The sequence below is a fragment of the Osmerus eperlanus genome, chromosome 16, assembly GCF_963692335.1.
Source record: "Osmerus eperlanus chromosome 16, fOsmEpe2.1, whole genome shotgun sequence".
Taxonomy (NCBI): Eukaryota; Metazoa; Chordata; class Actinopteri; order Osmeriformes; family Osmeridae; genus Osmerus; species Osmerus eperlanus.
In genome coordinates, this window is record NC_085033.1 from 7,553,771 (window position 1) to 7,581,137 (window position 27,367).

The following is a 27,367-nucleotide window of genomic DNA, read 5'->3' on the forward strand; positions in this document are numbered from 1 at the left end:
TTTGATGAAAAAGAAGAAAGGTGATTTCATGGCTTTTGCATCTCTTTATGAAAACATGTCAATATAAATAAGTAGTGCCACTGTTTATGCTACAAATCCTTTTTCAGGTGTTGTATTTATTGCATTATTTGTACTTAGGATCCGAATACTTATTAGTAATACTTATTTATTTACAGCTTGATTTCTACATGTTTCTGTTATTGATATATCACATTGTGTTCCATGTTCAGTGCTGTTATCACAGTGAATTTTCCCTCTGGGATCAATTTCAAAGAAGTTGTCATCCATCCAGCTATCCATTTATCTATCTATGTCTAGGCTTTATTCATGTCCAGCACACTGCCTTCCAGTTCCACTTTCGTACATTGTGTTTGGGAAAGACCAGGTGGGCCACTAACCTCCAGGATACAGAACAGACCCTTAGTGACAGACAGACTCCTCAGTATGCCAGCCATTAGGGACACTTCCGCAATACGGCCAGTACCATGCCAACAGTGTCCTGGGAATGACCCTCCCTTCACTCGAAACACTTTGGTTCCCCTCTGCAGAACTTGATGGAACCAGAGCCGAGCCGATTATACTCGGAGGTTCTGTGAAAATGAAAACGACAAGGATACACGAGAAACCCAAGCCATCGAAACAAGGCTGTAGTACAATGACAATACAGAACCATGAATGCTTAACCCGAATAACTGGCCTCATTTCCACACCCTCAGACACAAACAGACACTCTGAAGGGAGCCAATCTGCTCCCTTTTGACATGTAATAGGCTTTGTATCACAGGCAGGGTTGTGTGCATTTGTGTACATGTGTGTGTGGGGGGAATAGAACATGCCCTAAATCTCAATTTTAGTAGTGAGGTACAGCAGTAGGTGCCATCTAATGGCCTCATGAGCTGACAGGTCAGGTGAGCTTACGATGCACGTTGAAGGATGACAATGTAAACTATGAGCTCTATTATTAGAGCAGGCTGTCCCCTATGTACTGCAGGTTAAGTGTGACCAAGGTTTACATGCTGTACAGTGATACTGTACCTAAACCTTATCTACAGAAATTATTTTTCAAAATCTATGAAGAGCTGTGATTCAAGCTATAAGCACACAGAAATTGGTGTCGGCATTAGAGTAACAAGTATAGCAATAAAGGAAGGAATTAATTCAGAAAATTCGGGCAAAATGTCCAGGTTTTCCAAAGCGGCTAAACAGAGACAAGTTCTGTTTTATAAATAGTTATAATTACAATGTGAATGTCCGTCAAACCTTGATAAAAATAAAAGGAAATGAAGTAAGACTAGAAGGTGATACCAAGTATTCAACTGCATCCTTATCATGTTAACTCTTTCTGACCCATATAAGATCAAAAGGTATATTATGCTGAGGGTAGATTATACACCTGCCCATGTGTGTGTGTGTCTGTGTGCGTGTATGAGTGTACACATGCTTGTGTGTGTACGTGTGTTTAAATGTATCCTACTTGTGAGTGTGTGGCATGTTTGTAAATTATATTAATTGAAAGTTAAGGATTACAGTAGTAGTTTGATTTATGAATTGCTTTAGTGACAGGGGCCCTGCACAACCCAAATATTGGGCCATAGTTACTGTAATAGTAGTTGACAACAATATCTGCAGATCAAGCAATATATATATTCTCACTTCTGTAGCTTTTTACTTTACATCAAATACAATAAAGATGATGACGAATTATGACATTTGATTATTATTCTTATTATAAATCACTATAATTATTCATTCATTAAATATCATGTTATCTTCATATTGTAATAATCAAGAATATGTATTTTCATGTTTTGCTGAGGCATATGTTTGTGACACTGCGGGAACTAGAAAAGGAAGTGGTTGTATTGGAACGTTGGCTAAGGTCAGACTGTGGACTCGCAGTAAACATCTATGGTTAGTCATTAACACAGTTTAAACAGTTTATCCATCAGTCCTGTCCCGTCCTTGATTCTCAGGATGTAAGTAAATCAAATCTGTCTACTAAATAGTTTTTTCTGACATACCAATAATGTTATTTCTGGTGTGAAATACCTATGCTTAAAATTGTTATTTGTCACTGAAAACATTCAAAAATGTGGTTGATGGGGTTGAAAGATAATGTTAGTTCGCAGAAAGATCCTTCCTTCTGATCTATGATCATTAGGACAAGGCCATGTTGAACTATTGGTTTGAGCTGTTGATAAAAACTCACAAAGAGGTAAATGTTCAATCCAAGTACCTCAGTATGTGCAACAAAAAATATCACTTTAATATCTTGTTTAATTATCTTTTCCTTCAAGCTCTCACCCAGAAGGTCAGACAGAGATTGTTGGTCTTCACTATCTGGTACGGAAACCTGTCTTAAATTTCCCAACACATTTGTATACTTAATTAAGGAAAAGTGATCCTCCACACTATAGAATTGAACAGAACACACAGTATTGCAGCAAAATCAAGGTCAACATAATCATTAGGTAAATCCCTCAAGCACATTGGCTTACATATTTTTTTCTTGACAGATTCCATTGGCTGAAGGGTCTGTTGATGTCATGGGCAGCCTCTTACTGTGGGTGTCACTGGCTTTCGCTTTGTGGTCAACCTCTGTTCTGAGTATGACAGGTAATAAATGTTGCATTTAAGAAAAACCTCATTGCTTCCTTAAGTATCCTTATTTATCCATTCAGTGCACTTATCATTCTTCTACCGTTCTTTCCCTCTGAAAGAGCCTTTATGGCTGCATTTATAGATACATTTATGGATGCATGATTGCTGTTTGACAATTGGAAATCTCATACTTAGACTAGTTTTATTCTTATTCTACACAAATACAGGATCTCATAGCACACTTAATATCTACACCCACTTAGTCCCTGTCTATTCTTGGTCCAATTTATTAACTCCTGTTTGTCAGTGTTCTCCAGTGGCCCCGAGGCGCACATGCTTCTCCGCTCTAAAAGAGCTAACAGTTTCCTGGAGGAAATGAAGCCCCCTTCTCTGGAGCGTGAGTGTGTGGAGGAGAAGTGTGACTTTGAAGAGGCCAGGGAAATCTACCAAACCAGAGAGGCCACGGTAAGGCATCCAAGGCATTTTTCCCATCATGTTCTGTGTCTGAAACAAGAATGTTCTTCATTAACCATTTGTTATGAGTTTGATTTCAGATGGAATTCTGGACAAAGTACACAGGTATGTTAACACGATTTATTAGTCACAGAGGTATTTTCTTTTTTTTCTGTAAAAGCAAGCCCACTATAATTATATTATTGTTCAATACACGATAGGAAACTCTTGCATTATGGTGCATATCTAACTGTGATGTTTCATAGATGGGAACCAATGTAAACCGAATCCCTGTGTGAATGGAACCTGTGTGGACCTTTATCAGAAATATGTCTGCTCCTGTCATCCAGAGTTCGAAGGAAAGCTCTGTGACTACCGTAAGTCCTTCTTACCACCAATTCTGTTGTGCTTGTGTTACTAGGTAATTAGGTTTGTTAGTTTTTGAGACCCTTAAACAGGTTTTGGTTGTGTTTTTTTGCAGCTAAGACAGCCACAAATTGTTCATTTGACAATGGCGATTGCGATCATATATGCACGGAAAGTAAGGCCAGCCTGGAAAGAACATGTAGCTGTATCAAGGGATACCGTCTCCAAAGTAACTCCAGAACTTGTAGCCCTATTGGTAAGAATCGTAAAATGTTTACAGGGCAGTGCATGTGCTAGTCCAAGTGAAAATGTGCATGTGTTGGGAGCACAAATGGTCACATATTTCTCTCCCTGCCCTTTTGGAATTAAGATGATAATTCGTGTGGACAGTTACTGACAGAGAAGAACTCCTACAGTGGACCCATAATAGGTTTACTTCCCTGGCTGATGGGAGGTGAGGTGGGCAAAAAGGGGGAAAGCCCCTGGCAGGTACAGTACAGCCTATGTCATTTGTGTATGATATGAGATCAATACATTTAGCGAAAACTGGATGGAGACATGTATTTTATGTCTGCAGGCTCTCATTATTAATGCATTGGGGAAGTTCCATTGTGGAGGTGTCCTTATTGATCCCAACTGGGTACTTACTGCAGCCCATTGCTTGACTAATAGCCTACGCTTCCATGTCAAACTGGGTAAGTAGTTTCTGTATATAATTTAAACCAAATGTCCTCCTCACTCCATCTTAGTCTACATTGGTAATGCCTTGAGATAGTATGTGTCATGTTTCTGAGAATAGTCCATCAATACTCCAGGTGACTATGAGCGCTTTAAGAAGGAGGGCACTGAGGTGACCCTGCAGGTGGCTAAAGCTATCCCACACCCTAACTACAACGGCAAAACAATTGATAATGACATTGCCATGCTCCGCTTGATCACTCCTGCACCACTCTCCAAATATATCCTCCCGGCGTGCCTCCCGGAGCGCAGTCATGCGGAGCGGGTGCTCCACCTTAACGGCACGCTCACTGTCGTGTCTGGCTGGGGCAAAGAAGACCTGCGTTCTCAGCGCTTTAGCTCTGCCCTCAACATCATCAAAGTACCACTGGTCGACCACAACACATGCTCTCGCCAAATGACTAACAATGTGTCCGAGAACGTGTTGTGCGCAGGTATGCTGGGCAAGCGTGTCGATGCATGCGAGGGCGACAGTGGTGGGCCCATGGTCACTCTTTACCGTAACACCTGGTTTGTCATAGGCTTGGTGTCATGGGGGGAGGGCTGCGGCAAACTGGACAAATTTGGTGTTTACACCAAGGTCTCCAATTACAATGTGTGGATTGATAGTGTGCGTAATAGTTGGGACCATGATCATCCCTGATACCATGTTTGTTTCAGTTGCATTGAGCCCACAATTTATTGTCCCTAAGTGTCATTTTGCCACTTTGTTAAATAAATTGACACCCTCAAAGATGACAGTGATTCTTTATTGTAATTTGTGTAATTTATGATAAAGATATATAATTAAATACACGTAGGTACAGCTGAATGGTTGTTCCAGAAAACAAACAGATGTATTCTTATGCTATCTGTTAGTGAAACTGTTTGAGATGCACAGAGCAATTGTTACGTTTTACTGAGAGCTAATCACTATTTTGAAAGTTATAAGTGTCAAGCCTTTACCTTCAAGCCTCCAGCCAACTGTGTTCCTCTATTACTGTTAGTAGGCTACCAAGCATAATGTGTGTGTTAACAGGTCAAATTTGACATGCCTAATTCATAAACAGTTTCTGTCTCAACACACTCAAGTTTCCTGAGTTGCACAATACATCATGTACAAGCTAAAGTCTAGTAACAGTTCAAATAGAAGGTTTACTGCTGTAGTTTTAAAGGGATTTCACAGTAAGGGTCAGTACAACAGAAGTTCTAGGTGACCTCTACTGTCCTTGTATGGCACTGATCACAATACCAGCAACATGATCGCTCTCCTAAGATGACCATGCCATTGTGTGATGTTCTCGCTTAACTCTGTTAGAAATATAGCTGTGATGCACATTAACATATTTTTGCTACTCAAGCAGCAAATAACACCTGAGAAACACTCATACATTCACAGCAATAATACATATATCTACATCATCATTAACATATCTATCTAAGTATGTCCACTGCAGTGAGACTCAGAAATGTTCATATTTTGTACATATATATACACATCTAGACATTGACAATACACAATATTGTCGCAAACAAGGTTTGAAAAACTGATATTGGGACCATAAAACGTCACCCTTTTAGTATTGTAATTTATTTTGCATTTCAGTCATTTTAAGGTAACTAATCAGCATATGCATGTGCTGTTCAAACCCTGGTTGCAAAGGCATCACATCACTGCAACTATCCTTGTGGTGTTTGGAAAATACACAACATGATTCACAGTGGTTAGAGACTAAAGCTCTGTCTAATGCACCTTGAAAGTACTAGTGTACTTCTAATAAGCCCTTCAGATGTAGATACAGTGGGAGATTACCTGAGCATAGTGTTTCACGGGTAGCTGCTCTAAAGGTTCTATCGGATTCTACCGTGTTGACAAATGTTTAAGACATTTGACAGCTTATGCGTCTCTGCGTATTTTCCTGCAATTTTAAAATATAGCATTGTTTCTTATACTTAATTTTTTAAGTACTTTTTTTTTTTCTTTGACAATGTACACATGTTTACTCCCCCAAAAGCAACCCCAGTGGTATTTTTTTGTTTCATCTGTTGTTTTTGAATAGATGCATCTTTTAGTGAGGAAATGTTTCTCTCTGGAGGTATAAAGTGGCACTGCAATTTCTTTCAATTTTACAGAGTAGACAAGGGCTGCCCAGTACCTGGGAAGCTACAGTCCGGTAGGTTTTCATTTTTTTCATTCCAACCCTAATCCAACACAACTGATTTGAATAATTAGCTGTTTGTCAAATGAAATCATATTTGATGCAAAAACAATGTTGTTTGGAGGGAAACTTACAGAAGGTTGGACAGCCCTGCAGTAAAATATAAGGTTCAGCAGATGCTTGGTACCAGTTTACAGACTGCACTCGCGGCTTACATCTATAGCAAATATTTGTGTCCAGGCTATGCACAGAACGGAAAAACAAAAAGAAAACAAAAAAGTGGAAAAGAACCCCTTATGGGAAATAACTCCTTGCAGGGCAGGGAACTGGCCACACAATAGAGGGCTGATGTACAGATATTTAAATAAAACATATATTCTGTGTTGTTAATGTTTTTCGATTGAAGGCATAGCGGTGTAAGATGCGAGATACTATAGGGTGCAAGTTACCACAGAGGCTTAGCATTTACTCCACCTATATTTCCCAGGTTCTGGATGGTTTAAAGGTGCATTCTGGTTTCAACAGTGTTGAGAGGTAGAGGATCCTTCAGGCTGGCATTGTGCCTGCCTCCCCACGTCTCTTTTTCAGCTCTTGCTCATACCTTTCCAGCTGGGCCCAGAACCCTGAGTTGGGCTCTACTTCTGAGCGAGAGGTCTTCACTTTCTGAAAAAGAGGAATAGTCAGTTGTTTTGGTCCCGGAGGGATGAACTGCTGAATTGCAGCACACAGGATCTGATACCATTGCCTAAGGAAAAGCTTAGACCATTCAGGAACATAACAAATCAACTGATGCACAGAATGGGTGCTTTCCACACCTACCTTAAAGGCATCAGCCAATGAGAGCTGCCGGTGCTTCATGAGGTATGCTAAACAAATGGTGGCGGAGCGGCTGCGTCCGTTCTTGCAGTAGACGACGCTGTGCCCTCCCCTCGCTGCCTCATCTGCGATGCGGTCTGCGCAGGCATCAAAGTAGCTGTACAGGTCTTCGTTAGGGTCGTCATATACAGGGATGCGTAGCACGGCCACATGAGATGCTGGAAAGGGCTGTTGGCGGGTGACGTTGATACACAGTGTCACCGCCTCCTGCTGGATGAGGTCGTCACTGCAGGCTGAGCGTGCGTTGCTTATGAACAGGGCTTTGGTGACCTTGCACAGCTGAAGCATCTTGTACTGTAGGACTGTGGTACTTTAACAGAAATGTGCACTGCCCCTAGCTGAAATTATCGTGTTACATTCAATCACACACACCTACAGGAAACCTGATCTTCTGCCCCCTCTCTCTATGTTCATACACATTCATTCACAAACAATTAACAATATAATTTTAACACACAATAACATTTTACACTGTGGCAGATCAATAAACACAAGTGCATACATTCATACACATGCAATACCTACCTAAAGCAAAAACAGTACAATTACTATTATAAACATCAAGGATACTATAAACCTTGTACCAACAATCACACTCACTTATTCCATCAATGCCCTTGCCCTCTCTATGAAGCACACACACTCTTGGTTTAGAGTAGTGACTGACTATTCTTCAGGCAGGACTTGTCAAGGGGGTGTTCTGCCAGTCAGCTCGAGCCTTTTCCTGACTTTGCCCTAATGAAGGCTATATTTACTGCCGGGATAGGCCATTCCACGGTCAGGCAAGCCCTGGGTCCTAGTACCACTACATTTCCCGGTGGATGGTTTTAGTGCAGATAGAACTACTTGAGAATATGTGGGAATTATCGTGACAGCATTAATGTGACAACCAAGCTCACAGATAAAAATTCTGTGTACACACACATTTTTTATCGAGAGATGAGTAGCATTCATTGTAGGAAATCAAAATGTGTAAATAAATGAATCGATGAGCAAATACAAATGTTAAACTATTATATAATTCATGATAAGACATGTCCATATAGTGTATGTCTGTAAAACGGGTTAATTTATGTCCCGTTTGGCATTTCTAGAAAAACACTAATTCTTACGTACTTACGTACTGACGTTAGAATCTCCCGCGACTTACGTGATTTCGTCATCTTGAAAAATCACCAAGGGGAACGGAACAAAAAACGAGGAGGAAGCGCAGAGATGAAGGCCGTAGGTGGCTAAACACGAGACAAGACAACTCGAAACAAATTAAATAAACATTGAAACGCTTATGATTCAACAAAAGAATACATTTCAGAAGAATCTAGTTAATCATAGCTAGATTACTCTGCTTGGATATTGTTGGTGAGTTTCTAGCATCGCGTTGTTGTTGTGAAGACAACTTCTACCGGGCGCCATTTAATTCTATGTTGTCAAGCGAGTGTACGCCGAATAAATCAACTGAAGAAGAATTTCACATTTTATCTTGGCACACTGTCTATCTTCCAAATATTATAAACAAATATAATTAGTATGTTGCTATCCCCTTTATGTTAGACAAAATAGCTTGCTACCAAGTCTAGCATCCACACCAGTACACATGGACTGTCGTTAGCATTTCGCCAATAACGCTAACGCCAGCCAAGCTATCTAGCTAGCCTCGGTTTTTAGATTAAAAAATGTTAGCTAGCTAGATATCAAGTGCCGAATTACACACACTGTCCTGTATTTGTTTGAATTATAGTGAAATAAATGTGTATGTGCGTTTAAAACACTTGCTTAACCACCAAATCTCAGAGGTAAGTAACGTCAGATCAGTGTGCAGCACAACAACAGGCTGCCTAGGAGCTGAGAAGTCCATGTGCGAAACCTTGCTAGATAAGGTTAGCCAGGAGGATCCAACTATAGTTTACCATAACCTTGCTAGAGGATTAAAATAAGATGTCTACCTAATCAACAATCGTCTCTGAGGTAGCATGCACCAGGGCATTTAAGTACTGGTTATTTTGTCCTATTATCAACACTTTTGATCAAATGCAGACCGAATCAAGTTAGTCAGCAAGAATGTGTAATGTTGATTATCTATTAATATGGTTCAGTCACTGTTGATGTAAAGCTGGGGATTCTCATTGTAGAATTTATGGAAATTATTTTTAAGGAAAGTACGCAATTCAGCAAATGTTTCTCACATTTGACGGAGAATAAAACTCCACTTCTCGACTAGACTGCCCTTTTAATGTATAGATTGTTGCTTGCAGCTATGGTGTCTTGACTTATGAAAATTGATTATTGTGAAGTTGCCCTATGGAATAAATTATATTCCAAATGTAGGATAATTTATTTTCACTGATTCAGGTCACTTAAAATGTAGAATAGTAGGTTGGTGCAGTAGTGGTGAGGGAGGTCCTTTAGTAATAAACGTTATTAGTGGGATGTGTGCTTTGAGACTTTTAAATTAGGAAGTTAATCTATGGCTTTGATGGGGAAGTTGGAGCTGTGTCTCCAATTTAGTGTTGCATATGTAGTGTGTCCGACAAGTGTCCTAACTGACTCCCAGATACTCCCTGCATGCACTGCTAAGAAATGGACGTGGGCAATGATTTTAAAATCGTTGCTCACACCTATCAGCTAGTACGAAAGAGCTTGACTGTGGTCTCGTCATTGAGACATGGAGTGCTCACATGCTTACTCTGGACTTGCTGCTTCGTGACAGTTTTGTCTATTTCACCTAGTTGACTGTTGAGATGCAACATTTTGTTGATCAAAATCTTTCGTTTCTGTAATAGATAGTGAGCAGTGTGACAGAAATGGGATTTTCATTTGTTCTATGCAGTGTTAGGCAAACCACACCAGTTGTATTTTACTGGCCATAACTTAAACCTCAACTGTGAACAGAAAAAATGACAAAATATAGTATCATATATAATGTAGTAGCCTAGTCATTGTTACACACTGATATGTAAAAGTATGAAAACCTATTACATTGTCTAAATTCTTTAAAGGGACCCAAAAGATGTCTCAATTGAATGCTTTTTGTAGGGATGTGTATTGCGTGCTATGTAATTAGTTATGTTCATGGATACGATTACTGTTATGCTATGGTAATAAAGCCTGTACCTCTATTTGACTTCTGTTGAGAATGTCGGCAATTGAATTTCTAGTACGTTTTATATATTAAACGTTTTTATGGCATTGGGGAAAAAAGGTGGTTGAGGTGGGGGTCTCAAAATCATCATAAATGTTGCCTTGCGAACGTAGAACTTACGTAGAAAAGAAGCTCTTTTTACCTCCCAATAGTTTGTGTTGAACATACAGCTACAGTGTGGTCTAGTCTTCAGATAAAGCCAATCAACCATTGAGCCGTTACTGATAACCCCCCCCGCATTCATAGATCTAGGCCAGCCATCATGGCGACAGACATCGGCTCCCCGCCGCGGTTCTTCCACATGCCGAGGTTCCAGCACCAGGCCCCGCGGCAGGTGTTCTACAAACGGCCTGACTTTGCCCAGCAGCAGGCCATGCAACAGCTGACCTTCGATGGCAAGCGCATGAGGAAAGCAGTCAACCGCAAGACCATCGACTACAACCCCTCAGTCATCAGATATCTGGAGGTACAGACATTGGAGTTGAAGCCTGTGTTTAAAATGATAACAATTTTGAGATTATTATTTTGTGTGTGTGTAGATAAAAGGGCAACTCAGTCTGTGGAGGTAGTTAAAAACAATTATTCCGGTGTTTGTGACCGGACTTGGCCATAGTACTCCACATGGCATTTTCCTTTTACCAACATCAGTATAGCCTGAAATGCCTGTAAATGAAAGTAATTCTTATTAATAACAGCTCTCCCCCTTGCAGAACCGGTTATGGCAGCGGGACCACAGGGATTTCCGTGCCATCCAACCAGATGCAGCATGCTACAATGACGTGAGTGTTGGGGCCTTCTTCGCACATTTGTGGAATAACTGATTTGAGCAAATGCACCCGTCTTCGAAATTGATTGTGCATGTTAGGCTTTCCCTTTGATCAACTGCTGAAATGTTTTGACTCATACAACTTGTGTTGTTTTTCTGTCTGGTTTTATAGCTTGTTCCTCCAGTGGGTATGCTGAACAACTCCATGAATGCTGTCACCACAAAGTTTGTCCGAACTTCCACCAACAAAGTGAAGTGTCCTGTGTTTGTCATAAGGGTAAGTGTCCCTCTCTCTGCCTTGCTCTCACCACCAGGTTGAACTGTGTATGAAACCAAGCTGGAGTATTTGAAGCTCAGCGTTACATAACCTTGTCCAGACACTCACTATTGCTGATTCATGTTGAAGGGTATTTTGCAGTGGGATTAACGGTTGGCCTTTTTTCACTCCCCCCTTCGAAAACATCTCATTCTATGTTCCTTCCTCTTTTCCCCTTATTTCATCCTCTTCTTCCCCCAATCCTCATCTCTCTCTCATCTCTCTCACAGTGGACTCCTGAGGGTAGGCGTCTCGTCACCGGGGCCTCCAGCGGGGAGTTCACCTTGTGGAACGGACTCACGTTCAACTTTGAGACCATTCTACAGGTGAATATAAACTCATCCCCGGCAGTGAACCGGCTGCGTCATGAAAGTGGTACATGGTGTGTTCTTGGTGGCAGAGCGGTCCTGGTCAGTGACGCTGTGGTGCTTTCCTCCTCCTCAGGCCCATGACAGCCCTGTGAGGGCCATGACCTGGTCTCACAACGACATGTGGATGCTGACTGCCGACCACGGAGGCTACGTGAAGTACTGGCAGTCCAACATGAACAACGTCAAGATGTTCCAGGCTCACAAGGAGGCGATTAGAGAGGCCAGGTCTATACCCCATCTACCATTTTCTGTAGTTAACCCAAGTCTGTTATTGCTGCCCCTGTGTCATGAGGGTTTTGTCAGCAGGGGGTGCTGTTCAGTGTTCTCCCTGCACTTGTGTCGCCTTCAGTTCTTGTCCTCAATGATCGACAGATGTATGTGTGTGCCGTTGCGACACGGCACTGATTTATTTTTTATATTTCTCGTATTATTGCCTTCATTTCCTGTGGCTTATGAGTTGTGTATCTTGATTTTTTCTATACATAATTACTATGTACAGAAAAGGTTGATTTTCACGGTCTTGTTAAATAAAGTGTTTTATATACGCACGTTAAAGCAGTACTGGTTCACACAGATAGGCCCAGTGGTATACAGTAATAAAAAATAAAGTGGGGCAGAGGGATACATTAAGCACAAATAAAGTGGAGAGTTTGAAAATGAAAATACTTAATAGCAAAGGGTTCTGAGTGGATCTTCTACAAGGCCGTGGGGACATCAAGAAGTCCCTCAAACGAACACATAGTGTCACCCCTGCACACTTCGCCACAAAGTCACACTGTTGCTTTGAAGGGTTTGAGGTGTCGGCAAGAGCATGTCTATCATTTGAATCCAACCCACCCCCTTAATCGGCCTCCCCGAACATTCCCTGCTTTTGACTCTCCTAGACATTCAGTTCTACTTAGCTTTTTAAATAAAGATTTCCTTTTTTTCCTGCTTTAAGTGCACATTGCTTCTGGGTTAGGAACAGTTGGTGTACACCTTTCACTTTTAGTTCCCATGCAACCCACCACTCTGTCACCAGAACCCTCTTCAATAACTTGATTTGGCTGCATTAAAGGTTTTGCTTTGTTGCTAATGTCTGCCATTGGTGGCAGATGTCCTCAAGAAAATCGAGGAAAAAAAAATCAATAAAGATCGTACAGCATGCTAATACTACTGTATTTACAGACCATGCAACTACTCAGTTAAAATTTGTGATGCATCCCTTTTGAATACATAACCTCCTGTGCCACAATTCATTTATTTGCTTATGCGAATTATATAATTTCTATATTATATATTATTTAATGCATATTGAATCACAGGGCCAATGGAGAATGAAATAGGGCTGTGGTCATGGTCCTCTGATATTGAGTCACACATGGGCTTGGGGGAACATGGTTAACACTGGCACCGGGCAAGGGAACTGTGAGGTTTCATGGCAATTTTGTCATCTGGCATTGGAGCAAGTAACTTTCAGTGTGCTCTTGTAGTTTTGTATTTTGTCAAGATCAAAATGGTCTCCACCAACCATTTGCTTTTCTTTTTAAGGTGTGTAAGCAAATGCCCTCTAGATGGAGCCATTTAGTTTGGTGGTGACAAAAGGCTGGTTACCGGCAACCTCTTTCTGTTTTATTTCTAATACACACATGTATTAGACCTGCTTCAGCCCTAAAGTCAATCAGCCAAATGCGTTAAATATAAGAACTTAGCTGAAAACGTTTGTATGTAAATAATGATCACCACCAGTGACTTATTTGACCACAGAGGCCTAGGTTTTGTGGATGTGCAACATGTATTAGGCCTACTGTCTGCTAATGGAGGAAGTTATACTATGTGCTTAACTACATCAGATGTGCAACAGTCCTTTCATTAATTGTTATACAGATTTAACAGTTGCTATTGCTTGCCATGTTTTGTGAGATGTCTTGTCACAAATTGGGCACATTGTTGGAACAGAATGCCATTGTGGGACTTGAAATGTTAGATGGATCTATTTTGGTAAAGCATATTTTCTTTCATGTTGGTGGTTTTGGCATGGCAGGGGTGATACAAGTTAGGCTTCAGTGGTCTTGTGAACCTAGACTAGGTGGATTGACAGATACTTTTCTAGTCAGTAATGTGTGTTTTCTGCCAAGTGACGGGTGCAGATAAATGTTACGTATCGTCTTGAGATGGCTGTGGCTTGCCTGATTACACCAGTGAGCCATGTTTGTGTTTGTTTACAGATGTTTGTCGACATGTAGTGTGTGCTTATGGAGACAGGTACAAGTCCTTCTGCTTGAATGAGACTTGCTTGTTGAAGATGCTCAGCATAGACTCAAACTGGGTTCAATGTTAGTGTAACACTGTAAAATGGATGGATGTGAGACTGCTGCCTTTCATCCACTGGTTGTGCCCAGCCTGTCGATCCTTCCACATGCTGGGTGGAAGGAGTAGCAGCCGCCTGTGTGAACCCTGGTGGCCCAGCTGTGACTGCCTGCATTATTGATTATCTTCCTGCCTGTGTCTTCAGTTTCTCACCTACGGATAATAAATTTGCCACTTGCTCTGACGACGGAACAGTGCGCATCTGGGACTTCCTGCGCTGCCACGAAGAGAGAATTCTAAGAGGTATGTTTCTGTGGATAAAACACTAATGTACCTTCCCCATACACTGCTCTCATACTCGAGAACCACATGCAAGAACTATAACTTATTGGAATATTCTTGGAGTACTCCCAAGAGTTAAAAATACGCTGCCTCAATCAAAGGACTTTTTAGACTTCTACCATAACAGAAGAAATATTCTGTTCAATCCTACACTAAGCTTGTTTACCATTTGTTGCTGGTCAATAAAGTAGTTGCTTTGTAGAGGCCTGGGCAGTTATGTCATTTAGATGCTTTTCTTTGGACACATTTTTACAAAGTCATGCATGTGACTGTGAAAGCGCAAGATGATTGAATAGTGTGTTTGCCTTCGTTTTTTTTTTTTTTACAATAAACAGTTGCAGTTTCAAAACTGAATAAACAAAGTTGAGTCCAGAATTATGAGGCAGTTTAGAGGTCCAGTTTCATTTTTTTCAATAAACATTGAGTAGGGAATCAATATTTGTGTCTAATAATCCTCTCATTAATGAGAATAAAATGCATTTCCCCAAAATTGTTTTCTGTTTTAGGCTGTCGTCTGTAACCATATTGCAATAATCCTTCACAATATACACGTTAAAATCAACACTGAAATGTCCTCTCAAAATCGGTTATGCGATTCTATAAGCTACACATTCCTGATTTGATATGACCCATCTGGCTCAATTGTAGCAGGCCAGTTGTAAATGAACTCATCTCACACACGGACCGCTTCCATTCTATACACTGTTGTGGGATGCCAAAAAAAAGAAGAAAAAAAGAAAGTGCATATTTTCATTAAGATTCCAGATGATCTTTAATATGTAAGCACTCATATTTGGACTGCACATGCACGTTCCTAGATGAATACATTATTTTAACCTTCTGAATGTTTTCATTGAACAATGAAAAGGTTCTGTATTTTATTTATTCGCCTGGTGTACATTGTCATGCAATGGCTGTTTTACTTGTCTAACTGAGCACACATCACTACTTTCCATACTGGCTCAGACACATGTACATGCATTCAAAGGCCTCGGTCTCTGTGTAGTTCTCATGTAGCTTGTTGGATTGCCTCTGTTTATCAGCACAAACCATCTAAAATGACTTCCAATGCTGAGATTTAGAAACAATGCTAGATGGGTAGCAGATTGTGATTACATGCATAAAGACTGCTTAAATGAAGATGCACACTTCTACCTTTTTCTGTATTATGCGAATCATTCCTTCACTGGCCATCACTCATTTACGCATTGAATATTCCAACACATATGGGGTTTTTGTAATGTACCACAACATGTTTATTGGAAATCAATGGCCTTCTGTGTTGCAGATAAATCCTTCACATTTTGAATGGTGTTTCTGTCTCAGCCTGTGTAAACTCTGTAAATGTCCTTTACCCTGTTAGGTCATGGTGCTGACGTGAAGTGTGTGGACTGGCACCCCACCAAAGGCTTGGTGGTCTCTGGTAGCAAAGACAGCCAGCAGCCAATCAAATTCTGGGATCCAAAGACAGGCCAGAGTTTGGCTACACTGTGAGTTTTAAAAGGCACCACCAAACCCACTGCTTTCTAATTAAATGTGCTGCTGAATGTTAGCCTACATGCACACTCACTCCTTTTCCTGTTTCCTTAACCCTGCCCAGTCATGCCCATAAGAACACTGTGATGGAAGTGAAGTGGAACCTCAATGGTAACTGGCTCCTCACAGCTTCGCGTGACCACCTGTGTAAGCTCTTTGACATCCGCAACCTGAAGGAGGAGCTCCAGGTGTTCAGGGGACACAAGAAAGAGGCCACAGGTTTGTGAGAGGACAAATCAGTCATCCCAATCTTTTTTTTGTGTGTGCTGCAAATGCTCTGTTAAAACACCTATTGTGTGTGTGGATATCATTGGGTGTATTTTGTATTTGACACAAAATCATGTCATCAGATTTGCAGGAGGTGGTAACTTCATATTGTAAAGTGTGCCCTGCTAATGCTATGTCTGTGTGGTCTCTAGCCGTAGCATGGCACCCCGTCCACGAGGGGCTGTTTGCCAGCGGAGGCTCGGACGGATCACTCCTCTTCTGGAACGCAGGGTAACAGTGACGGCTCAACCCCCCCCCCTCCCCCCCTCCCAAACAGCACTTAAAATCCCCAATCTTTGCCCTTTTTCCTCTGGTTTTATACCCCTGCAGGGCTACACGGGTAGATCACTCTGAAGGTCATTAGTAATGGGTGCCTAATGGATTCAATGACATTGTGGTTTTGGTGTTTGTTCTTTGCTCTCAGTGTGGAGAAGGAGGTGGGTGGGATGGAGATGGCCCACGAGGGCATGATCTGGAGTCTGGCATGGCACCCTCTAGGACACATCCTGTGCTCTGGGTCCAACGACCACACCAGGTAGGACAGTGGAAGAGCGTGAGCTTCAACACGGTCGCCATGGTTTTCTTGTTGATTGAATGTAAAGTGAATCGTGAATCAAACACAGCTGATTTGTCTTTTTTTTTATCCTCTGTGAAAATGTGTGTCCTTACAATCCTTTTTCTTCTCTTAAAAAAAAAAAAAAAAGTAAATTCTGGACAAGAAATAGACCTGGAGACAAAATGAGGGACAGATACAATCTGAACTTGTTACCAGGAATGTCAGAAGATGGAGTGGAGTACGGTGCGTTGTGTTATTGTGACCGTGAGGTTACTGTGTTGAAGGTTGCATTCTGTCGGCCAGTGTTGTGACATGGTTGTGGATTTATGTTTCAGATGACATGGAGCCTAACAGCATGGCTGCGATCCCTGGCATGGGAATCCCCGAGCAGCTTAAAGCTGCTATGGAGCAAGAGCAGAGTGGTGAGAGAACCTTTTTCAGGGAGCAAATGCTTTTTCTCTGGATAAATTTCTGGCGCTAGGCACGAGTCATTAAAGGGACTGTTATACTGCATAATAAGCAAAATCACTTTAGATGTGGTCTTGGAGATTAAAATGAAATTGTGTGTGGCATGGTAAAGATGTTACACCCGAGTTGGAGATGTCCATCCCGGGCTTGGACTGGGGGATGGAGGAAGTCATGCTGAAAGACATGAAGAAGGTTCCACAGAAGAAAGTGCCCTACGCTAAACCCATCCCTGCCCAGTTCCAACAGGTACGCCACTCTAAAGATCCATGGTCACCTTGACTAGCATGGAAGGAAGAGAGATGCAAAGTTCCGCACATAACAGGACATGTACAGTCGAACACATCCTGTGCTTTTGTTTCATAGACCTTGCTCTCTTCCTCCCCCCCTCTCTCTCTTGCAGGCCTGGGCAGACAATAAGGTGCCCGCGATGCCCCCGGGCGGAGAGATGCCCAAAGAAAGGAAGGTGGAGCAGAAAGGGGACGGGAAGAAAAAGTCACAGGCTGACATGGAGCAGGAGATGGCAGCCCTGCAGTACACCAACCCCATGCTTTTAGAGGTACGGAACCACTTGAGAGAGACACCTGCACACAGGCCGACGCAAACTCGGTTCACACAAGCTCAGAATGGACTCTGTGGTGAAGCACTTTGTGGAGTACCTGTTTAGTGTCAGGGATTATGAGCCCCCTCATGCCGATTTAGACGAGCCAAGTCCCGCTGAATGACGAAAGCCAGGGTCACTTCTCTCCTGGGCCACCATTGGGATTTGACATTGGGATCATGCTCTTCCTGCATGTTTCAAAAGTGCCTTTGTCCAATACTTCCCAGTGCCAATAGTAATGTCTTTGTTCTGTCCCCAGCAAATGAAGATGGAGCGAATGAATCAGCTGCAGGCAGATGGCAGCTTGCCTCCACAGGGCCAGCAGGCACCAATGCCTCCCTTCCCTGGCCAGGGAGGGCCCATGCCCCCTCCCCCTCAGGGCTTCCCGCAGTCCATGCCCCCCCAGCAGATGCAACACAATATGGGCCCCCCCATGGGCCCAGGTGGAATGCAGGCTCCATTCATGCCTCCTGGACAGATGGGCCAGCACCACCAGGGGCCCCCTCAGGGCATGATGGGGCCACCAGACATCCACGGCCCTCAGGGCATGCAGAGGCACCCAGGTCCTCACAGAAACATGGGCCCACAGGGGCCACACGGAATGCCTCCTGGACCCAGAGGTCCGCCTGGTGGGATGCAAGGGCCTCCTGGTGGGATGATGGGTCCCCCACCACGAGGAATGGGGCCTAGAGATACTCAGGGGCCCCCTCCACATGTTCCCCAAGGGAACATGATGGGTCCCCAGGGCCCCATGCAGGGTGGGATGATGGGACCCCCTATGCAGAACCCTACAAGGACACATGGAAATTATGGGATGGGCAATATGCAAGGACCTCCTCCTGGAGGGATGCATGGCCCACCTCCGGGTAACATGCAGGGGCCCCCAGGCAATATGCAGGGGCCACCCGGAAACATGGCGCCATCGTACATGCCACATCAGGTGAGTTTGTAAAGTTCTTAAATTAAGTTTAAAGCTCTCTCTTGGAAGTCGCTTTGGATAAAAACGTCTGCTAAATGAATAAATGTAAATGTAAGTTTTCAAATGACTTGATGGGGAGGAACACAATAATGAGTTAAGAAGAAAACAATCTAACTTGGATTACTTCAATTCTGCCTTCCCTCTTGCTAATCACTGAACTTTTATGGTTGGATAAGCAGACTTACTCTAATGTTAAAACTTTATCTAGCAGGCGGGTCAGAACTCTGGACCAATGATGCATGGGATGGGACAGCAAGGACCCAATGGCAAAGGTAGCTGGAGGAGCCTTTCTGCCATGCATAAATGATTGCATAATACATAAGACTTATCATTCTAGTGTACTGACTGTTACTGTGTCCTGGTTCTGTTTGCTCATCCACCCATTAGATTCTCGAGGTCCTCCTAACCACCACATGGGTCCTCTAGCCGACCGCCAGGGCCCAGGGGGACCCGGGGGCCCCGACCAGGGCTCGGCGCCTTACTGGGGGGGGGACTCCCAGCAGGGGCGTGGGCGTGGACACCCAGACTTTGAGGGGGGTCAAGAGTTCCATGGCAGGGGAGAGGACAGCTGGAGGCAAGGGCCTGGCCAGGGTTACCAAGGAGGGCATCGGGGAGGAGGAGGAGGAGCAGGAGGTGGTGGAGGCAGTGGAGGTGGAGGGGGTAATGGAGGGAACTGGGGCTCCGAGGAGAGGTTCCCCCGTGACGGAGGAGAGTTCCGCGGACGCAGAGATGACAGGTGAGCTTCTTCTGGAGTCACTGGTGACTGAACCACATGTTCTAATGCTATCATACTAATCTTCCACGGACATAACTCTCACCTCACCTGGGACTTCTTACCTTTTTTGTTTTTAGAAACTTGGCTAAAGCTAGACCCTAATCAAAGCTGAACTCCTATTCCAGTGGGTGCTGAGGCAGTGGGTTAACTTGCAAGCTTGGCGTGTGTATGTTTGTGTTAGATATGATAATTATGGGGGCCCGGGAGAGGAGTTTGACCAGAGGCAAAGAGACAGACGTCCTCCTCCGAGACATGGCCAGGACTCTGATGACACGTGGGTCTCGTGCTAATTAGCTTTCCATGTTTTCTACTAACACACTTCCTAACTTGTCTAAAATGCACCTTCTTCCTAACTTTTGCTTGTGTTTGTGGTGGCACAAATGATCCATGAGACTTTATATATATATATATATATTTGTTTTGTTTTTTTGATTGTTTTTTCAGTGAGAAAGAAACCTTTATTCTTCTGAAGTGTATCATTATGTGCTGATCTACTGAACTATGGCACCTCGTTTTGAAGGTTCTGAATAAAACACAATCTGTCAGGACAGAAAACTCACTCTCATGGGGTCCCTCTCCTCCACACAGGTACAGAGGGGGCGGCGGGCCAGGGCGCTCGGGAGGCCGGGGGTTTTCTGACGAGTACGGTGGACAGGAGGAGAACTTCGAGGGCCCGGACGAGATGGGCCGAGGGTGGGACAACGGAGGAAGGGGGAGACCCCCCCGTGGAGGTGGACCACCGAGAGGAGGTTAGACTGGAATCCGTCTCGTCTAGCCATCTGGCCTGGCTCTCACACCACTTTCCCTCGCTTTCATCTACTCCTCATTCTGTCCATCTATCGGTTTCTTTCTATTGGTTATCTCTCGGTCTTTTGACCTACCTGTACCTTTATCTGTCCACCGATCTATCCATCTTCCACTCAACCCTGGTTGTTATCTCAGGTGGTGGACGCAAGGGCTTGCTCCCCACCCCCGATGAGTTCCCCCCACACTTTGAGGGAGGCAGAAGTCAGGAGTCCTGGGAGGGCGGGAGAGACCAAGGTAAAGGGGTGTCTCTTTATCTAGGCTATTGAGACTAGTCTTTTTGATAAGGGCTTTGGATAAGGAAACCAATGAGGTTTATGGGGGTTAAGGAACATAACCAACACAAGCTGCTGTTACCAAAGTGAAGATAATGCTGAGAATGGCATTTTTCCAGAGATTGGCGAGACCAAGTGAACTGAGCTTGTCAATGCATATACCTCAATTTACAGGAAAGATTAAAAACATATATAAGAGAAGATGACTACAATGGCTACCAGTGACTTTAGTTTGACACCCCTGTACTGAAACTAGAGAAGCAACTGCACAGGGGACAAAGACAGCTTAAAGAAAATAAATGCCACAACCAAGTGTTATAGTGAATAGGAGTTGGTTTGACCAACCTGGTCAAAATGAGTTCCAGGGGATAAGGTTTGGGCTTTATCTCAGGTCACGAACCGTACCGCGAGGGCCAGAGACCGGAGCACGCGATGCATGACAGCCCGTCACCTGCCAGCCGCGAGCGCTCCTCCTCCCTGCAGGGCATGGACATGGCCTCTCTGCCCCCGCGGAAACGGCCCTGGCACGACGGCCCGGGCAACGGAGACCCCCGCGACAGAGAGTCCCCTGGGACAGGGGCCGAGGACAGGACAGGAGGTAAGAGGGAAAGATGTGCTTAGGGGCTGGGAAGAACGTGTCGCTTAACCCTTGTGTTATCTTCGGGTCATTCTGACCCATCAGTCATTGTGACCCACCGTCGTATTGCGACAACTTTACCGCATACCAAAACAAAGTGAATCATTTTCTTTTAACCGTTGGGCTGTCTCAGACCCCCCACATTGCGATGGTTAAAAGAAAATTATTTTTATTTGTTTTTGTATTGGGTAAAATTGGGCAAACACAACGATGGTTCGTTATGAACCTTTGGGTCATGTGACCCGAAGGCAGCACAAGGGTTAAGGATCATCTCCCCTGGCCCTGCCAGTCGCACTCAAGACTCGTTGGTGTCTTTCCACGACTGAAAATGGAACTTCCCCCTTCTCTCTCCAGGCCGACCCCCACAGCGAGAGGATGGCAGTTACGGACCCTCGTCCCGCGGAGGCCGGGGAGGCTGGGGCCCTGGCGCGGGTAGCGCTGGGCCAACCACTAGGAGAGGGACGGTCCGTGGTGCCCCCAGGGGAGTACGCGGTCGGTAGGGCTGGAGAAAGACTCAACTACATACCCCCAACACCCGACCACCTCCTCAACCCTGCCCTAATACTCTTGGCTCACCCCACCCTTACCCCCTCACAAGGACAGAATGCAAAGAGGACAGGGACCAAAAATGAGACACAAACACTATCCCAACAACTCCTGCCCCTCCGGACCAGGGTATTAGGTCTGTGTTCAGACTACATCTCGTTAGGCAAGCTTGAAGGATGGATTGTTTACTTGTATGTATTGGGCCCTTAGTGGGTGTGTTGTGTGTATGCGCGTGTGTTTGTGTGGAAGGAGGGTTTATACTGTATGTATCTGGACTTCTACAGCTCGCTGACTGACAGACACCTCCTCTTGACTTCACCCATGAACTCGTGACATCCTCAACCTGGTTGGTTGAAGATTGGAAGAATGGAACCCCATTACTGAAAAATATAGAACTTGTTTGAAGCTCTGAAATTGTCACAAGGCCTGGGCCTTGTATGAAATTGTTCAAATGGTGTGCCTGGTTCCACTTTGATTCCTTGCCTTCCGTTAGTATCCCTACCTCATTAATGTCCACTTATCTGAAAGTATTGGATGGTTGAAGTTGATATGGAAAAAGCTCTTTTTGTACCCTTGGAGGGCTACATTGAGCCAGCTGCATGTTGCCCTCCCTCGTCCGGTTTGTGCACATTGAAGATTTATGGACTATTGGAAGAGGACAGGGACGGAAATGGAACCAGGTCTTTGGTTTTCATTTTCTAAATGCACTGTCTCAATCATACAGTGGCAAATCCAAGTTCAGGTGGATGTAACAATCAGGCTTTCACAGAACTGCTGTGTGGTGAGGATTCTGAACATACAATATTCTTTATGATGTAAAATAGTGTGGCTTCCCTGTACATTAGGATTCTATCTGTAAATGTTCTGATGACATATCAAGCTGAATATGCCATTTTTCTAAATTCCAAACACTAGGAGAGGAACATTCAAAAATAAAAGTCACTGATAGGTGTTTCTTTCTGAAGTTGTGTTTTGTCACTGTTGGTAAAAAAGAAAAAAAAACTAACAGGAGGGCTTTGAATGTGTCAGTCCCCAAGTCCTTGGCTCCATTTATTTAAGTTTCAATGTGAAATAATGGAGAAGATTCACGCTATCTCATCGCCAGGCACCTCTGAATATCAAGGGTTGCTTTTTCTGTTTCTAAATGTACAGTTTGTCATGATATTGTCATATTGTTTTTGTCCATTTTTGTATGAGACTATAATAAAAGAAATTGTGCAAACTTTACCAAAATATCTCCTTGAGAATAATATTGTAATATTAATGAAAAGCACACCCATGTTAAAAAAAGTATATCTGAAATATATCAGCATTAGTGCCCAGCTACAGACATTTGGGGGCAACAGGTCAGGCTTCCGAAAAATCACATAGCTGGTGAGATTAACTATCGATCGACTGGAACCAAAAAAAGGTTACATTGTACCAAGGTACATTTTATTAGTCAAAATTACAACATATACAATGGGTTGCCGAGTCTTCCATTTGAGTGTTTATTCTCAAATTGTATCTGAGTTGTTTGTCCATAGGAAATTCCCATCCAATCTTAGAATGTAGCCAGCAGGAATGTTTCTTTGGACTGTCCATCCTAACAGCGCACACTGCTCAGGCCTTATCACTGCAGCGACCTAAACAAAGTTCATTGTGAATCATTGGTCTGTTTGACAGCGTGTCAACATTTCTATGATCAAATAGGCATTGTTTTACCAGTGACAGTCCGTTTGATTGCTGACGCTGCCATCCCTCCCATGAACCGTATACCTGCACTGCCGCCAGGCAACAAAGAAACGACGTACCCAGCGATGACAGCAATCTGGACAATAGCTCCAAGTGCGGTGAGCACAGTGCTGTGAAGGCTTAGGGCCGCGTATAGGGTTCCGCCAAGTGAACACAAATATACTGCTGCGCCAGGAGTCGGAGTTCCAATGAGCTTACTCGGTCCTTTCAGTATCGCCGCTCCCATTAACGCGAAAAGGGAACCTAGAGACCAAAGTAGTGCAAATTTGCGAGCATACAATAATAGCAACGGTGCGTAAAGGGCGGAAAGTCCAAAGCAAATGGCAGAGAAAGTAATGCAGGTCCCAAACGCTACCAGTCGTTGTGAGCGACTCATTCCGGGCAGGCATGGGTCCGGCTCAGTAGACCATGGCCAGGAAAAGCCGGTGCTCGATCCTTGGCCCGATGAGCTCAACCTGCTGCTGGAACCAGAAAATGGACTTGACCAGTTACCGAACCAGCTCCCGGGAACTGATGCAGGGTCATCTATGTCTATGGAGGTACTTGAGCTGGACTGAGATATCGTCTTGGCACCCCCTTTGGATTGTGCCAAGTACTCTTGAAGTTGTCGATTTAATTCTGCCATTACCTCTATATCTACTTCCGATTGTTGACAAATCCCTTGCTCTATGTTGATACAAATAAGCAGTGTGAAGCCAACTTCAGTAAGGAGTTCACATTTCCGAATGTTTTCAAAATAAAAGTCACGAGACAAACCTCTTTATATTATTAAAATGTCCAACGTTGAGCTGTTTCTGATCATCGATCTTCTACTGTACTTTTCATGCACTGTTTTGACGTTACTTTAGATAAATGCGTCTGTTGAATGAATACATTTTAAAATGTAAGGTAAATCTCAGGCCATGCTCTTATTCTGTAGACAAATCCTCAAAACCGGAAAAGATGTTACGTTACTCTGGAAGCAACGCGAACAGGAAGTTGTTGTACAGAAATGCATCACATTTCGCGACTATCAGTTGAAACGCACTCTGATGACATCCTATTTTGTTTTTGCATAATAAAGAAAATTACACCCAGAATCAGCTGCGGGAACCAATTTCCCAAGTAGAAAATTAGCGTCCTTACATTAATCCATACATCACACACAAAGATCAATAAAAGTACACAAAGGCCAAGGTCCAAAAAGACCTTGGCCTTTGGCCTTTGTCTCCAGTGATACCACAGGGGAAATCTTGTGTAATTCCACGCAATACATAGCCTATAATTACTCTTTTTCAAGTGTTTTTAATATTTTAATGTAGAAGTTAGACTGGTAATATCATGTTGTGATTAACTGCCACTATTACAATTGGCTGTAGGCCTATGTAGCAATCTTATTAGTGAAGATGTACTTCCCTAGATATTGGGGTGGGGTAAAGGGCACAGGGGCACGTGTGTAGGTTTTCAGGAAGAGAACCCCAGCTGCTTAGGTGGTCTAAATTTATTCTGTGTCTCCATTGGCCACCTGACCCAGAGCCTTTTTAGGGTACAGTATGTGTATATGTGTGCAGCACTAGGGCTCTTGGACCACGAGCAGTCACAGAAATACCTACTCTTATAGGGATCATACTAGAGGGACCAGGTAAGACATACAAACACACACTCACACATAGGGACCGGATAAGACACATTTACACATTTTACCGTCAAATCCAAACATGCAAACATCATATTATGCACTCAACGTCCTTACATTTACAATGTTTACACAAACCTTACACACAAAGCTAGAAGTTTGTTTATTTAACTGCTTGTTATCACTAAACAACAAACTGTGTTGACATTTAATAGCCAAATGACTCTATAGTTGATGGAGGCTAACTAAATGATAGGCTATCTTGTGTAATGCCAAATAAATGTAAATGTAACTTCTAGCGACACAACTTCAAAAGTCAAACAAAAAGTCAGCAAAAAATCTTTGAATGAAACTAAAACCTTTTATTAAATCAATTGCTGCTTGTGTTATCTGATCTAATGACATACATAGTAAAGTAGAGGAGAATACCTATTCTGTCATCACATCTCCATACTGTCTTGTGTCTGGCAGCCCCAATGTCGATGTCACAGATCACCCCTACCCTCTTCCTGAGTGGAGCTGATGCCCCCCTCAACCGGGCACTTGTGTCTCGCAAGGGCATAACCCTCATTGTCAATGCCACCCTCAACCACGCTTGCCCCATCTACCCGGGCGTTGAATGTGTTCGCGTTCCTGTCTCCGACCTGCCCAGCGCCCGCCTGGGTGACCACTTCGAACGGGTGGCAGAGCGTATCCACAGCAACCACGCAGGGGGCACCCTCGTGCACTGCGCAGCGGGCATGAGCCGCTCTCCTGCTCTGGTCATGGCCTATCTAATGCGTTACAGGGGTACGACCCTCAGCCAGGCCCACTCCTGGGTTCAGAGGAGTAGGCCGTATGTCAGGCTCAACGCAGGCTTTTGGGACCAGCTGTTGCAGTACGAGAGGAGACTCTATGGGAAAAACACAGTCAAAGTAGCACCTGCGATGGAACCACAGTCTCCCCTGCCACCACGGGCGCCTTTGTCACGGCTGGCTGCCGTACCCAGGTCACCACTGTTGCCTAGGACACCACTGTTGCCCAGGACACCACTTTTGCCACAGAGAACAAAAAAGGGAATGAGACGCTCAAGGATTTGACTGAAGATGTTTACCACACATGTAATTACAGTTTTTTTTATCTAGGCTGAGTATTACAACAATGCTCAGGTTTTGATGGTAATATAACAATGTATTGTCAAGGCACCTGTATAACCTAGTAGTATTGCCTGAGAGACCATGCTTTAGCTTATTAAAGTGTTATGTAGTTCAAACACATAAGCAATAAGTATGAGATAGATGTTTACATTTTTGTTTCAGTCCAACTGCTTTAATCTAACACATTATTTGACCAATGGACTACATAAAGTTGACATAAGAATTGAGTAGATTTTTATTCTTGATGACAGTACGTTTAGCAAGCTGTAGGGGGCAATATGACCAAAATGTGGACGATGTTTTGGTTACTGGATTTATGGAAAACAAAAACAGACTTTCGTGTCAATTAACTTAGGAATGGATGAATGAACAATATCAACAAGTGAATTATCATGAGTTTAATTGGCTACTTATATACAGTCTTACTCCATCAAGCACCCCAAATGTTCTGATGATGAATTTGTAAACTTTTGCCCTCATTCCTCCATCTCCTTACTGCTAAAACAAATTCACATTGATTCAGTACAATGTGTACAAAATCTATAATTGTGTGTGTGTGTGTGCGTTTGTGTGTTTTCATAGCATATGTCTCCATGTCTGATTATAGTGAGACATTGCTTTCAGCAAGCCCATCATGGAGTAAGTACTCCTACCATTATGAGGTGCTCATTTTTCTTTCGGCACATTGCTTGACAGCTAGCACGCCTTGTACGGTAAGGCAGACTTTCTGCGAACCAGACATAAGAAATATCCTTGGAAGGTATAGTGTGTTTGTGGCTCTTTGCCAAGCATGAGGCGCCACTTTACGAGAATGATCTCATCCAAATCCATCGTATTCATCGTACTTTGTGTGTGTCTGTGTGTGCGTTAGTCCACAGATTGAGTGAGTCCCACTGCAACGACAGCTGTACATTGTGTCTATGCTTTAAGTTTCACTTTTAAAGATGTTTTTTTAGTATCTATTCAAATAAACATTTATTAAAAGGTTTTATTTTAACTGTCATAATTCATGAACTGACTGTTTGATATAGAGATAATATAGCTTC

General features: G+C 43.4%; 5 protein-coding genes across 10 annotated transcripts; 3 read left to right on the top strand and 2 right to left on the bottom strand.

Moving 5' to 3' along the window:
- Positions 1-1,885: 1,885 nt before the first annotated feature.
- On the top strand, positions 1,886-4,896 carry proca (protein C (inactivator of coagulation factors Va and VIIIa), a). Its single transcript, XM_062481279.1, has 10 exons — positions 1,886-1,976; positions 2,298-2,343; positions 2,517-2,616; positions 2,909-3,066; positions 3,156-3,180; positions 3,321-3,431; positions 3,536-3,676; positions 3,791-3,909; positions 3,998-4,115; positions 4,236-4,896. The coding sequence occupies exons 3-10, from the start codon at positions 2,547-2,549 to the stop codon at positions 4,799-4,801; spliced, it is 1,308 nt and encodes a 435-aa protein (XP_062337263.1). The 5' UTR covers positions 1,886-1,976; positions 2,298-2,343; positions 2,517-2,546; the 3' UTR covers positions 4,802-4,896.
- A 1,194-nt stretch (positions 4,897-6,090) lies between these two features.
- On the bottom strand, positions 6,091-8,369 carry dusp28 (dual specificity phosphatase 28). The gene is made up of 2 exons (XM_062481281.1): positions 7,116-8,369; positions 6,091-6,959 (listed from the first exon to the last, which is right to left on the bottom strand). Exons 1-2 carry the CDS (start codon positions 7,458-7,460, stop codon positions 6,843-6,845), a joined length of 462 nt encoding a protein of 153 aa, XP_062337265.1. The 5' UTR covers positions 7,461-8,369; the 3' UTR covers positions 6,091-6,842.
- wdr33 (WD repeat domain 33) lies at positions 8,318-21,936 on the top strand. 6 transcript variants are annotated; one of them, XM_062481268.1, is made up of 23 exons: positions 8,318-8,531; positions 10,558-10,777; positions 11,022-11,090; positions 11,250-11,354; positions 11,624-11,719; positions 11,838-11,989; positions 14,259-14,356; positions 15,759-15,885; positions 15,996-16,150; positions 16,351-16,429; positions 16,623-16,733; positions 16,903-16,997; positions 17,090-17,176; positions 17,335-17,468; positions 17,623-17,778; positions 18,080-18,760; positions 19,008-19,071; positions 19,187-19,535; positions 19,756-19,848; positions 20,163-20,323; positions 20,517-20,615; positions 21,045-21,251; positions 21,645-21,936. In XM_062481268.1, exons 2-23 carry the CDS (start codon positions 10,574-10,576, stop codon positions 21,788-21,790), a joined length of 3,468 nt encoding a protein of 1,155 aa, XP_062337252.1. In that variant the 5' UTR covers positions 8,318-8,531; positions 10,558-10,573; the 3' UTR covers positions 21,791-21,936. The 6 variants fall into 6 exon arrangements, with proteins under 6 accessions (XP_062337252.1, XP_062337253.1, XP_062337258.1 ...); XM_062481269.1 differs by having other exon boundaries at positions 19,011-19,071; XM_062481274.1 differs by having other exon boundaries at positions 21,045-21,288; positions 21,549-21,679.
- A 1,307-nt stretch (positions 21,937-23,243) lies between these two features.
- Positions 23,244-24,420, bottom strand: sft2d3 (SFT2 domain containing 3). The gene has a single exon (XM_062481280.1). It carries the CDS (start codon positions 24,193-24,195, stop codon positions 23,521-23,523), a length of 675 nt encoding a protein of 224 aa, XP_062337264.1. The 5' UTR covers positions 24,196-24,420; the 3' UTR covers positions 23,244-23,520.
- Positions 24,421-25,129: 709 nt separating this feature from the next.
- Positions 25,130-27,318, top strand: si:ch1073-184j22.2 (dual specificity protein phosphatase 18). The gene is made up of 2 exons (XM_062481377.1): positions 25,130-25,191; positions 25,657-27,318. Exon 2 carries the CDS (start codon positions 25,662-25,664, stop codon positions 26,262-26,264), a length of 603 nt encoding a protein of 200 aa, XP_062337361.1. The 5' UTR covers positions 25,130-25,191; positions 25,657-25,661; the 3' UTR covers positions 26,265-27,318.
- Positions 27,319-27,367: the final 49 nt, after the last annotated feature.

Bases quoted from the DNA above. Each gene is read 5' to 3' on its own strand.
- proca (XM_062481279.1), top strand. From the start codon at position 2,547: ATGGGCAGCCTCTTACTGTGGGTGTCACTGGCTTTCGCTTTGTGGTCA. The intron at 2,617-2,908 runs GTAATAAATGTT...CCTGTTTGTCAG, and splicing joins CTCTGTTCTGAGTATGACAG to TGTTCTCCAGTGGCCCCGAG. The intron at 3,067-3,155 runs GTAAGGCATCCA...GTTTGATTTCAG, and splicing joins ACCAAACCAGAGAGGCCACG to ATGGAATTCTGGACAAAGTA.
- dusp28 (XM_062481281.1), bottom strand. From the start codon at position 7,460: ATGCTTCAGCTGTGCAAGGTCACCAAAGCCCTGTTCATAAGCAACGCA. The intron at 6,960-7,115 runs GTAGGTGTGGAA...CCTCTTTTTCAG, and splicing joins CATTGGCTGATGCCTTTAAG to AAAGTGAAGACCTCTCGCTC.
- wdr33 (XM_062481268.1), top strand. From the start codon at position 10,574: ATGGCGACAGACATCGGCTCCCCGCCGCGGTTCTTCCACATGCCGAGG. The intron at 14,357-15,758 runs GTATGTTTCTGT...TTACCCTGTTAG, and splicing joins CGAAGAGAGAATTCTAAGAG to GTCATGGTGCTGACGTGAAG. The intron at 19,536-19,755 runs GTGAGCTTCTTC...TGTTTGTGTTAG, and splicing joins CGCGGACGCAGAGATGACAG to ATATGATAATTATGGGGGCC.
- sft2d3 (XM_062481280.1), bottom strand. From the start codon at position 24,195: ATGGCAGAATTAAATCGACAACTTCAAGAGTACTTGGCACAATCCAAA.
- si:ch1073-184j22.2 (XM_062481377.1), top strand. From the start codon at position 25,662: ATGTCGATGTCACAGATCACCCCTACCCTCTTCCTGAGTGGAGCTGAT.